The 12,687-nt window shown below is 32.7% G+C and overlaps 1 protein-coding gene across 1 annotated transcript; it reads left to right on the top strand.

Annotated features, from left to right (window-relative positions):
• Positions 1-3,654: 3,654 nt before the first annotated feature.
• Positions 3,655-6,508, top strand: LOC103492904 (UDP-glucose 6-dehydrogenase 1). The gene is made up of 2 exons (XM_008453453.3): positions 3,655-4,041; positions 4,750-6,508. Exon 2 carries the CDS (start codon positions 4,783-4,785, stop codon positions 6,223-6,225), a length of 1,443 nt encoding a protein of 480 aa, XP_008451675.1. The 5' UTR covers positions 3,655-4,041; positions 4,750-4,782; the 3' UTR covers positions 6,226-6,508.
• Positions 6,509-12,687: the final 6,179 nt, after the last annotated feature.

The following is a 12,687-nucleotide window of genomic DNA, read 5'->3' as shown; positions in this document are numbered from 1 at the left end:
AGAGCAAGCTTTCCTCTTCCATCCTTTTTTATTTTAGGTGAGTCTAGAACAAAGAGAAGACCCCCTTTACCGCCTTCTCCTCAGTGTAAAAAGACAAAAATCAGAGCCGACGAGTATGAGAAATCATACTCCATGGCTTGCCTTATTTCTTTGTATTCCATTTTGTAATTTATTTGCATTGAGTTAACATTGACTCCATGGTCGTAGGGCCTAAAGTTCTATTTATAATGATAATGCACTTCTTCTACCATTCTCTCATATCTTTGTATCTTGTCATCCATTTTACATTTAATTGATTACTTGCACAATGTAGGATGTTATTAATATTAAAGAATCTGGATGTTTGCGTTATATGTTTTGTTCAGTTAAACACGACTATCAATGCCTTGCTTGTTCGAGAGAAAAGATAAAGTATTGATTGTTATACTTGACGTGCAATGATCGAATTTAGCTGAATAGGTAGTGAGGAGACTGTAGCAATACAATCTTGTCTTCAAATTTATCTTTAGGATATGTCTGAGAAATGCAAAGTGTGTGTGGTGAAGGCACTGAAAGGTTGCTCGCCTTAATATAGAAGGAATTGCTTGTAATTCAATTAAAAAGATTAAATACAAATCATAGCTTAACGTTAGTATAATGCTCGAAATGCGAGCAAGTATGACATAAGTACCGAAAGGTTGCTCGTCTTAATTCTAAAGTTAATAAATGCTTCGTATCGCCTCAAAATGTGGTGATTCCCCTTGTTTTACATTTAATTAGTTAAATATTCATGCATCTCCACACCTAGTACCTGAGTTCATATTTCATCACATTTCATCGTCATATCCATCTTGCTACTTCAGTAGCACAGTAGTAGAAATACTTACGAGAAAATATACTCTTTATAATCATACATTATATAGATACTTCGTAGGATTAGAACGTGCGATTGATCCACTTAGGCCACAAATTCTCTCTGTGTTTGACCCTGGACTTACTAGGAAACCTCTCTTGTCGCTTACATTTGAGTGAGAGAAAGGAAAACTTGTGCCAAATGTTAAAACATTATGAAATTAGCAACGCATAGGTAGGATATGTACCTTTTATCGCATGATCCTAGCCTAGATGTGTACTTAAGTTGCATAATTAGAACGTACCATGACATATTTCCGAGTCAATTGTATAATGAAAATTATGAGACAAGCATGTTGCAAAAGGATACGCTCAAGAATATGGTATTGACTATGAAGAGACTTTGCTCTTTTGACTCGAATGACATATGTTCAATGTCTTTTAGCTTGGCAGTGGTCTCTAATCCAAATGAATGAAAAAATGTTTTCTCAATTGGACTATATCTGAAGAAGTCTATACGAACCACCTTCTAGTACTTCTCCTCCCCATCACAAAGTGTGCCTCCTGCGATGAGGGTTATATGGTCTGAAATAGGCTCCACGGGCTTGGTTTGCCAGATTTAGCTCTACCATTACACAAATTGGATTTGCCTCCAATATTCATGATACTATGCTCTTTACACGCTAGACATCTCATGGTATTGTTCTTATCCTTTATATATTGATGATATGATAATTAATGGTGATGACCCACATGCCATATTCAATCTACAACATTATCTTGGCAAACACTTTGAGATGAAAGATCTTGGCTCTCTCGACTTCTTTCTTGGACTTGAGGTTTCCTAATGCTCTTATAGGTATTTGCTATCTCAAGCAAAATATGTTTCAGATCTTTTAGCTCGCTTAGGAATCACTAACTCCAACACCGCTACACCACTTGATCCCAATGTTCACTTGACTTCATTCGACAGTGTTTCCCTTAAAGATGTTAGCATGTATCAACAACTTGTTGGCAGCTTCATCTATCTAACAGTGACTCGTCCAGACATTGCTTATGTTGTTCATATTGTTAGTTAGTTTATGGTTGCTTCTCAGACCATTCATTTTATTATTGTTCTATGCATCCATCGCTATGTCAATGGAACTTTGGGACATGGACTTCAGTTCTCTTCTCAGTCATCTCTCGTGTTATCTAACTACTTTGATGCAGACTAGGTTGAGGATCCTATAGATCGACGATCTACAACAAGTTATTGCTTCTACTTAGGAGATTTCCTCACTTGTTGGCGAAGTAAGAAACATAGTGTTGTCTCACGTTCTAGCACTGAATTAGAATATCGTGCAATTGTTGATGCTACTTCAGAACTCTTATGACTCTGTTAGCTTCTTGCTGATATGGGTGTCCCTCAACAGGCTTTAACTCTCCTCCATTGTGACAATCGTAGCGTAATCCAGATGGCTCACAATGATGTCTTTCATGGGCATATGAAGCACATAGAAAATGATTGTCATTTTGTTTGTTATCATCTCCTATTCAACACTATCCTTTTTTGATCCATTTCTACTGTCGAGCAGTCTAGTCGATATATTCACCAAAGAGTTATCATCTGGTCGCTTCAATCAGTTGATCACCAAACTCAAGTTTGTTACTCTACCACCTTGAGTTTGAGGAGGGTATAAATGCAAATAATGTTTTAGGAGTAATTACATCCTTATTCTATGTATTTCCTTATTTATCTATTTAGATTAGTGTATTTAATCTCTTTTTAGTCTCATGTAAAATACACAGTATTCTATCAATAAAATATTACTCACAAAAAGTTTATTAAATTATTTAAGGATAATTTACTTAAATATAACAAAACCCAAAAATATTTATGGTCCGTGTAACAAAAACCAAAATCCCATGAAGCCGGTAAAATATTTTTATAATTTTTAAATTTTTCCTTGAATATTGCGGACATGTCACTTCTCTTTCTCTTCTTCTTCTTCTTATTTGCGATTTATTCATCTTCTTTTCCAGATTTCTTTATCTCATTTTCCAGATTTTCGTTCTTCTATTTTTCAACGATTTATTCTTTTGTTTAAATCTTTTATTTCATTTTCACCATTTTCGGCAAGATTCTATGAAACTATTTCATCTTTGTCATATTCGAGAATATCAAGATCATTTAAATATCATTCTGACATAATCTGAAAGATCATTTACCATTGTCAATATGATCGTTTACCATGGTCAACAGAATCATTTAATTTTAAAGCCCTTTTCTCATCATTTAAAATAAAATATACGATTGTGTTGGCAAGATCTAAACGATCGCTTACCATAGTTAACATGATCGTTTAGCATGATCAACACGATCATTTAACACGGTCAACACCATCGTTTGATTGAAGTTTTTAACGATCATGTATACTGGACTAGACGATCACTTATCATAATCAACACGATTATTTTCCATGATCAACATGATCATTTTTCATGGTCAACACGATCGTTTAACATGGTTAACACAATCGTTAAAATTTGAAGTATTTTTCTCTATCGTTAAAAAGAACTATACAATCGTATATCATGACCTAAACAACAGTAAATTATTCGTTTACACTGTAGTACACAATCGTTTAGAAGAAGATTACTCGATCGTTTAGAAAAATATTACTCGCGCGCGTGTGGTCGATTAATATCATGTTGACTGGAGTATTTTTTGTATTTTCCAGTTTTAGAGTACAACCTCGTTAAGAAGTATAAATATTTATTATTTTATATTTAAAAGAGAGAAAAAAAAATCTTGAAAGATGTAATCAAACACAACCATTAAATTGGAAATCCATAATTTTAACCCAAAATTGGGGAATTTTTTCCCCCTTGTGCTGTGAACGTTAGATTTACGTTTGTATCCCACTGGGCGTGGGGCGGCCTACCAAAACGGACGTTTCAAACGTGTAAGGACTTGACAGCTCCACCGGAACTTGCAAATGCAAATTCCTTTTCCCAATAAAAAAAAAAAAGAAAAAAAGAAAAGAAAGAAAGAAATAAAGAAGAAAGAAAGAAAGAAAGAAATTGAATGTACTTGATTGTCTTTTTCCATTTGGTTGAGGGCATTTCTTGTACACCAATTGCGTATTTAAACCCAGCTCCCTTCTTCTTCCATTTCTCATTCTGAATCTCACACCAAAGTTTCAGAAAACCCAATTCCTCTGAGAGGTAAAGCTTTCCACTCTCCTCTCCTTCAATTTCCCCCTCCCCGTTTCTCTTATTCTTCTTCATTCCTTCCGATCTGTTTCTATTTCCCTTTTCTCATTCTTGATCTGTCATATCTTTCTTTTTCTTGCTTCTTAAGCTGCACTTCACTTTGATTCATCCCAGATCTGTCTTAATTCTTTTCATTTTACTCTAATTTGTTTCTCGACTCCTCTCTTTTTTCTTCTGATCTTTAGATCTCTGGGTCTTTCTTTGCTGTTTTGCTTCGATCTGCATGCTTTTTTTCTTTTTATTGTAATTACAATGCAACGTTAATTCCTTGTTATAGGAAGCTCTGTTATGATCGTGGTTGGTTTCTATGTACTCGCATTTCGTCTTCTTTCTTTAGTCGAGTTACGTTGATTTGAATTTATTGTCATTCGTTGAGATTGAATTGATATGTCACTTCCGCTTCTCTTCTCTCTAAAAGATATGTACACGATTGTGATTCTGATTCTGATTTGATTACATTTTGGGTGACTTTCGTTCCATTCTTTGTTGTGATCTCTTGTTTAGATAACCATAAGAAAGGAGTAGAATTTACTAGCGAAGTCCTGCTCTTCAAATCTTCTAGGATCAATGAATATTTTTCTTCTTCTTTAGAATTGGGGAATTCTCGTTTAGTGATGTGTTGTTATTCATAATTATGATTGGAAATCGGTATTTGTCCAGATTATAAATTGAAAAAAGAAAAAAAAAACAAAAATGGTGAAGATCTGTTGCATTGGTGCTGGATACGTGGGAGGGCCAACAATGGCTGTTATTGCACTGAAGTGCCCATCCATTGAAGTGGCTGTTGTTGATATCTCGGTGTCTCGGATCAATGCCTGGAACAGTGATCAGCTCCCGATCTACGAGCCAGGTCTCGATGGCGTTGTGAAGGAGTGCCGAGGCAGGAACCTCTTTTTCAGCACTGATGTGGAGAAACATGTCTCTGAGGCTGATATTGTTTTTGTGTCTGTCAACACTCCCACAAAAACTAGGGGTCTCGGAGCTGGTAAAGCTGCAGATCTCACGTACTGGGAGAGCGCTGCTCGAATGATTGCCGATGTATCCAAATCTGATAAGATTGTAGTTGAGAAATCAACTGTCCCCGTCAAAACTGCTGAAGCAATTGAAAAAATCCTTACTCACAACAGCAAAGGAATAAAATTCCAAATTCTCTCAAACCCTGAATTCCTTGCTGAGGGGACTGCAATTAAGGATCTGTTTAACCCGGACCGTGTCCTCATTGGAGGGAGGGAAACCCCAGAGGGTCAGAAGGCCATCAGTACACTGAAGGCCGTTTATGCTCATTGGGTACCCGAAGACCGAATTCTCACTACCAATCTTTGGTCTGCTGAGCTCTCCAAGCTTGCTGCTAATGCTTTCTTGGCTCAGAGAATCTCATCTGTGAATGCTATTTCTGCTCTATGTGAAGCCACTGGTGCAAATGTTTCACAGGTAGCCTATTCCGTTGGCACGGATTCGAGGATTGGACCCAAGTTCCTCAACGCCAGCGTCGGTTTTGGTGGATCTTGCTTCCAGAAGGACATCTTAAATCTGGTGTACATCTGTGAGTGCAATGGCCTTCCAGAGGTTGCTGAGTACTGGAAACAGGTGATCAAGATCAACGATTACCAGAAGAACCGTTTTGTTAACAGGGTTGTTGCCTCTATGTTCAACACGGTTTCAAACAAGAAAATCGCCGTTCTCGGCTTTGCTTTCAAGAAAGATACCGGTGACACAAGGGAGACCCCTGCTATCGATGTGTGCAAGGGACTGTTGGGAGACAAGGCGCGGTTGAGCATCTATGATCCCCAAGTGTCTGAGGATCAGATCCAGAGGGACCTCACACTGAGCAAGTTCGAATGGGACCATCCTACCCATCTTCAGCCAATGAGCCCGACAACCGTTAAGCAAGTGAGCGTTGTGTGGGACGCGTATGAAGCAACAAAGGAAGCTCATGCAGTTTGCATCCTGACCGAGTGGGATGAGTTCAAGACTCTTGACTACCAGAGGATATACGACAACATGCAGAAGCCTGCATTCATCTTTGATGGGCGAAATGTGGTCGATGTGGACAAGCTGCGTGACATCGGTTTCATCGTGTTCTCGATTGGAAAGCCTCTTGATCCATGGCTGAAGGACATGCCGGCTGTGGCTTAGATATGCAGGTTACGGTTCCTCTTGAATGCCTTGTTCGTGTTTGCAAGACAACAAAAGCAGTTGGATTCTTTTACCTTATTTTAAATTTAATGTATTTTTTGTTGGTTTCTGTTTCATTCTCATATCATATCTCTTGTCAGGACTTTTGAAGGTTTGAGACCATATGTTTTGCCTTTACAATTGTCCTCAAACCTATCGTTTACCTTCCCATAAAAGTTTTTGTTAGAAATTTTATTACATTTTTCTTTGATTTATAAATCCTCATACGTTTACATTTCTTTAACTCTCTCTCTTCTCTCTCTCTATATATATCCAATAAACCATCATACGGAATGTGTCTTTTCTAGATTTTCAAATACTCCTCTTTTTTTTTCTTGTGTTGGTGAGTGATCATGTCTTCCAACCGCGGCAAGTTTGGAAGTTTAAAATCATTTCTCATGTCTTCAAAATCACTACTTTTTAAATTTTTACTATAAATAAATTGTTTTTAACTAATTAAAAAGCATTGCTCGAGTGTTTTTAAAAATTGATAAAAGTGTTAAAAATTTTAAAATCACTATCAACGTGCCCCTTCTTCATAAAGGATGAAGCAACAGGTAATAATTTCATTTTATTTACTATTTAGGGTATGTTTCGACCAATAACAAAAGTCTTCTTAAAAAATAAGAAACCAACAACATAAGTATTTTCCATTTCTTTGTAATCTGTTTGTTTTTTTTCAACCTAAACTTGAAATTTTATTATTTTCGAAATAAAATATTAGTTTACTTTTTGGAAAGAAAAAACCATCTAATTTTGAGGTAGATTTATTTTTGCCTCTAACTTTGAGGTAGATTAATTTTTGCCTAATTTGACTGGTTTTTAATTTTGTGAATAATTTTATAAGAAAATGTTTTACTACTTTTAAAGTTTTGTAATTGAAGTATACTGAAGAACTACTAAATATAACTTTTTAAAATTGGTTTGGTTATTAAATGTTACGTGCCATTTTGAAATAAATGTTAATGATAGTATTATTATCAAATTAAAAAAGTTTGCTATTTGGATTTTTAGCCATTTGAAGAAGCTTTTTCTTTTTCTTTTTTCTTTTCTTTTTTTTTTTTTTTTTTTGCTATAAATAATCTCTTATTCTTGATCAATGGGACACAACACAAATAAAAAGCTAAAAAGAGAAGAAAAAAAAAAACATAGAGATTTTTACAATCTTCACGTCTTCTCTTTTTCATCCAAATTTCTAACCTACCTTGCCACTACTTCTCTTAACTTTCATCTCTTCTTAAAAACACAAAAGATCTACGGCGTGGATTTAGGGATTTGTTTTCTTTTCTAATAAATCCCTGAATCTTCATCTTTCTCCAAAAAGAATTGTCTACAAATATCCAAAAATCCAACACAAAAGAAAACTCTAACTTAGTTGTAGATGTATGGTAGAACTTAGTTTCAATGACCCACACTTCAAACAACAAGAGACTTAGTATTTTGGATTTCAATTTTTTTCAATTTTTTTAGTTATTGTTTTTATTATTTTACTATTTTCTTTTCTCTAACATTTATTTCTTTATTATCTTGTGAGCTTTTTTTTTATATAATTTTTTTATTATACATATTTGCTTCACATTTTATTATTTATCTCTTTTTATTATTATTTATTTTATTCGTTAATTTATTCTTAAACTTTATTATTTTATATATTTATTTTTAATTTCTTTATAATTAGCATGTTCTATGGGTCTTTTCAAAAATATTAGAAACCGGCAAATTATTTACGCTCTATAGAACCATTTCAGAAACGGAAAAAGCCTATAGGCCCACAATGTGAAATACCAAAAATACTCCAATAAACGTGTGATTAATCATCCTCGCGTGCCCGACTAATGTTAATAAATGATTATTAGACGACATCGTGTAGAATAATATACAATTGATACACGATCTTGTAAATTACCAAATATATAAACGATAAAAAATAAACGCTAAACGATAACAAAATACTTTAGATATAAATGATCGTGTAAATTATGTTTAACGATTATTTCATATGTGTGTCTAATCATGTTTGAAAATATAAACTATCATCATACATGATTCTGTACATTACTATATATATAGACAATAAGGTAATAAATAGTAAAAGATGACGAAAAAGTTTAAATATACACGATCATGTAGAAAAGTTTCAACGATCGTTTATATAAGTGTAAACGAACATTTACAGAAACTCCAATAACTCGTAATTACAAAAATGCCATCAAATTGAAGGGGCTATAAAAAGGTGAAGGAACTTCTCATACTTTTTTTGTCCATCGTCTTCCTCGTCAATCGTTTATATCCTGGTAACTACTTCAACAGAACTGTCGCGGTCGACGATCTGACTTGCATACAAAGAGGTATGAATCTATATTCATTTCGATCTATCTCCATCATCTATATATATCTACCACGATCTATATTGCATACAAAGAGGTCTGAATCTATATTGATTTCGATCAATCTATATCTATCACGATCTATCTCGCATACAAAGATGTCTGTTTCTATACTGCTTGTATATATTTCATCGAATAATTTATATTAGTCTTCTTTTTTACAAATAGATGGTGAAAAAGAATCAACAAGCATCATGTAGCAAATCAATAAAGTGTAAAGCAAAGACAGAAGGAAAAAAATGAAGAAAGAAAAAGGAATAAAGGTAACAAATTAGAATGTGAATATCTGTCTGTATAGCATTGTATATCTGTCTGTATCTTTTTTTTTATAGCGCTCTGTATTTGTAAATTTATTAAAACTTACCATTGTTTTAAACATACTATTTTTTATGTCATTCAACAGGTGAAACACTATCCAAATGACATTATTATGGAAGATGAACAAAAAAAAAACCTTAGAATTACTGTATACTACAGTTTAGAAACATTGAATCAGATCAAGTCAAAAATAGATCAAAAAATTCTTTGTCGAGTTTTGACAAACAATCCTTTTGGTCGGTTCCTTAACATTAAAATGGCCAAAATACCAACACAATTCCTGGATTTTCTATTAAGAAAACAATGTCATACAAAAAAAACTAATGTCCTTGCTTTCAACTTTAATGGACATATAGCAGAATTTGAGCTGAAAGAATTTTGTTTTGTGATTGGACTAAAAGGTCACAAATTCCTTGAGTTAAATCTAGGAAAAGGAAAAGAAAATGGTTTGAAAAATGCCCTTTTCCGTCATGATGACTTTATAACAAGAAGAGATATAGAAAGAACTTTCAAAGCGTTGTGCAACAAGGAAGATTGGTTGAAAGAAAAACTAGTTAACTTCTATATCTTAGAAGCATTTTTAATTCCCAAGCAATACAACCACATAAATCTCCAACATCTAGACATATTGGATAATGAAGAAACCTTCAAAGACTATCCTTGGGGAAGGCTATTATACATCCTAACATATCAATTCTTGAAAAAAGCATCCTACAGTGACAAGGATACTGTATACCTTCAAAGGTTTCCCCTAGCCTTAGTCTATTGGGCTTTTGAGAAAATATCAAGACTTTCCAATTTAGATGTTGGGTTTGGAAGAAAGCTTGCAATTGAAGGGCCACCAATTGTAACATGGGATGTTTGGAAACTAGTGACTGGAGGACTCTAAACATCAACATTTTTGAATATGAGAATGTAAGTAAATTTAGAGCATGCTTTATATATGTCTATCTAGATAGACAATGAAAGATTTCTATCCATGTCTATCTTAAATAGATAATCATATAAATCTATCACTGTTTATCAATACCTTTGCTACATTTTCACTAATAATCTAATATCATTTTATTTGTAGTTCTCCATGACACCACTAGACTCATCAGAAGAAGAGTCTCAAACAATTTTAAGATATTTCAAAAATATTGAGAAGCAGGAAAGAAAAGAAAAGGCAGAGCAACAGGAAATAAAGAGGAAAAAAATGGAAAAAAATGAAACAAATAAAATCTTAAATGAAATAAGAGAAATCAGAAAAAATCAAGAAAAAATAGAAACAAAACAAATATTATTAAGACAAGGAATAAAAAAAATAAAAAGCATGTTGACAATGGTTATGAGAAGCTTGAATGTTCCACCATCATCAGCCAAACTTCAACAACAACAGAATGACAAAGAAATTGCATATACAAAAGTTATGGAGAAAATAGACCATCTACTTGTAGCCTTGATCTTCTTGATGAAGATGAAAAAGTTAATATAATGGTGAAGTATGCAACAACACATTGCCCAACGGTTAGTGCCTTATTCATTATGTACTTCTTTGTTTTGTTTAATGTTCCTTAATTTTCAAATAAGATTATGTTGTTTCTTTTTCTTTGCAAAAAACTGTCATTTTGAAAACACAAAGTAGTTTGGAAACAATAGCAACTACAAATTTAGAATCATCCAAAACACAAATATTGTCGCAGGTTTAATTCTTTTCCAAACAATAAATATAATTTATATCGTATAGACAAAGATAGAAGTCTTACTTTTCCTAGATGTGTTTTCTTCATGATGTCTTTGAACATTCTTACTTTATGTGCTTGCAAATAGATGATGGAGAAGATGAGAATAACGAAATCATAAATTTAGACACACCAAAAACACAAGTGTTCATACAGGTTTTAATTTGTTTAATATACAACTAGTTTCACGATCATTTATTTATATTAAGCGATCGTTTATTTATATTAAGCAATCGTTTATTTATATTAAGCGATCGTTTATTTATATTGAGCTATCGTTTATTTTTATTAAGTGATCGTTTATTTATATTAAACGATCGTTTATTTATATTAAACGATCATTTATATATTTTACACGACTGTTCGTTTTGTTACACACATTTTAATTCTTTTCTACTCAACTGGTTTCATGATCGTGTATATATGTTATACGGTTGTTTATGTATTTTACACAATCATATATACATATTTAAACGATCTTTATATTGCACAGCTATCTACATTATCTTGCACAATTATTTTAACAACACATTCTCTTTTTACATTCAGATAATTGAAGTTGAAGATGGAGAAAATGAAGAAGAAGTTGAAAATAGAAGCCAAGAAGACAAAACAAAACGAAACTAAATTCAATTGGGAAATATTGTAATCGTTGAAGAAAAAAATAGAAAAACAAGAGGAAGATGATACAAAAGATACAACAAAAGAAAAACAAAAGTTGATTGAAGAGGATGAGGTTGATAATAACGAAACTGAAAAAGAAATTGACACTGATAGCAGTCAAGAGCATGCACCACAAGAAGTGAAAACAAAAGAGAAATTAAAGAAAAGCAAAAGGAAAATAATGGTGGTCAGTAAAAAAAGACAAATTTCAAAATTGATATGGAGACAACCAATCTCAACATAAGAAGAAAACAATAAGAAAAACGAAAGAAGAATGTCAACTCAAGAATACATTGATTCTGCTCTATCATTCGACCTAAAAATTTCTCAATATTTTAGAGATGATTTATAGTGTTTGTAAAGCTTCAAATCTTTAAATTTAACTTTTGAAAATTTCTTTATTTTATACTCGAGAAATATGTATTCCATTTCACTCTTTATATCCTACACTATCTTGTAAAACGTATAAAGGGATCAATTACATTTATTACCACGATCGTTTATATTCAACAATACTATCGTTTAGTCATATAAATACACAGTCGCTTAAATAATATACTTCACGATCGCGTAAATTGTATGACAGCATCGTTGATATGTAAAATGTATAACATCTTATAAATAATATTCTACACAATCATCTAATTCTACAACATCATCGTTTAACATTATATGTTTTTGTCATCATTTAACAATGCGATCAATTACATCTTTTAAAAGATCGTTTTGAATTAATTACACGACTGTTTATATATATATATATATATATATATATATATATATATATATATTAAACAATAAGTGTGATCGTTTACATAAGTAGTTTAAAAATACGCATTGACATGTTAAGGAATACGATTCGACATTTTAAAAAAGGCATGCAAATTTACACTATTGCCCTTTTGGTAAAAACGAACAATATACGTACCGCCTTCTTCATTTTTCGTCACTTCACAATATACAAACGCACTGATCACTTAGCTTTTCATCTGAAAGATTTCCTATTCAATTTTTCTCTTAGTCCATTTTTCTCTTCAACGTCAAAAGGTATGTTTCAGCATTTCTGATTTGTTTAAACTTTTATCCTAAAGATTGTTAAATGTTTCAATTTATCATTACTTGCCAATTAATTATATTACAATGTCTTTCTGTTTGGATTAAATGATCTGTTACATCAAGTAAACGATAATTTAATTTTAGGGTTTGGGGTTTAGTGTTTTATAAACGATCGTGTACATAACGAAAATATATTATGATCATTATTTTCAGGATGGTTGTACCTAGCGACAAATACTTTCCTGCCACTGTCTCATGTCAAGTGCACAAAATTG

The sequence above is a fragment of the Cucumis melo genome, chromosome 7, assembly GCF_025177605.1.
Source record: "Cucumis melo cultivar AY chromosome 7, USDA_Cmelo_AY_1.0, whole genome shotgun sequence".
Lineage (NCBI taxonomy): Eukaryota > Viridiplantae > Streptophyta > Magnoliopsida > Cucurbitales > Cucurbitaceae > Cucumis > Cucumis melo.
This window is presented reverse-complemented; position numbering and strand designations above follow the sequence as displayed.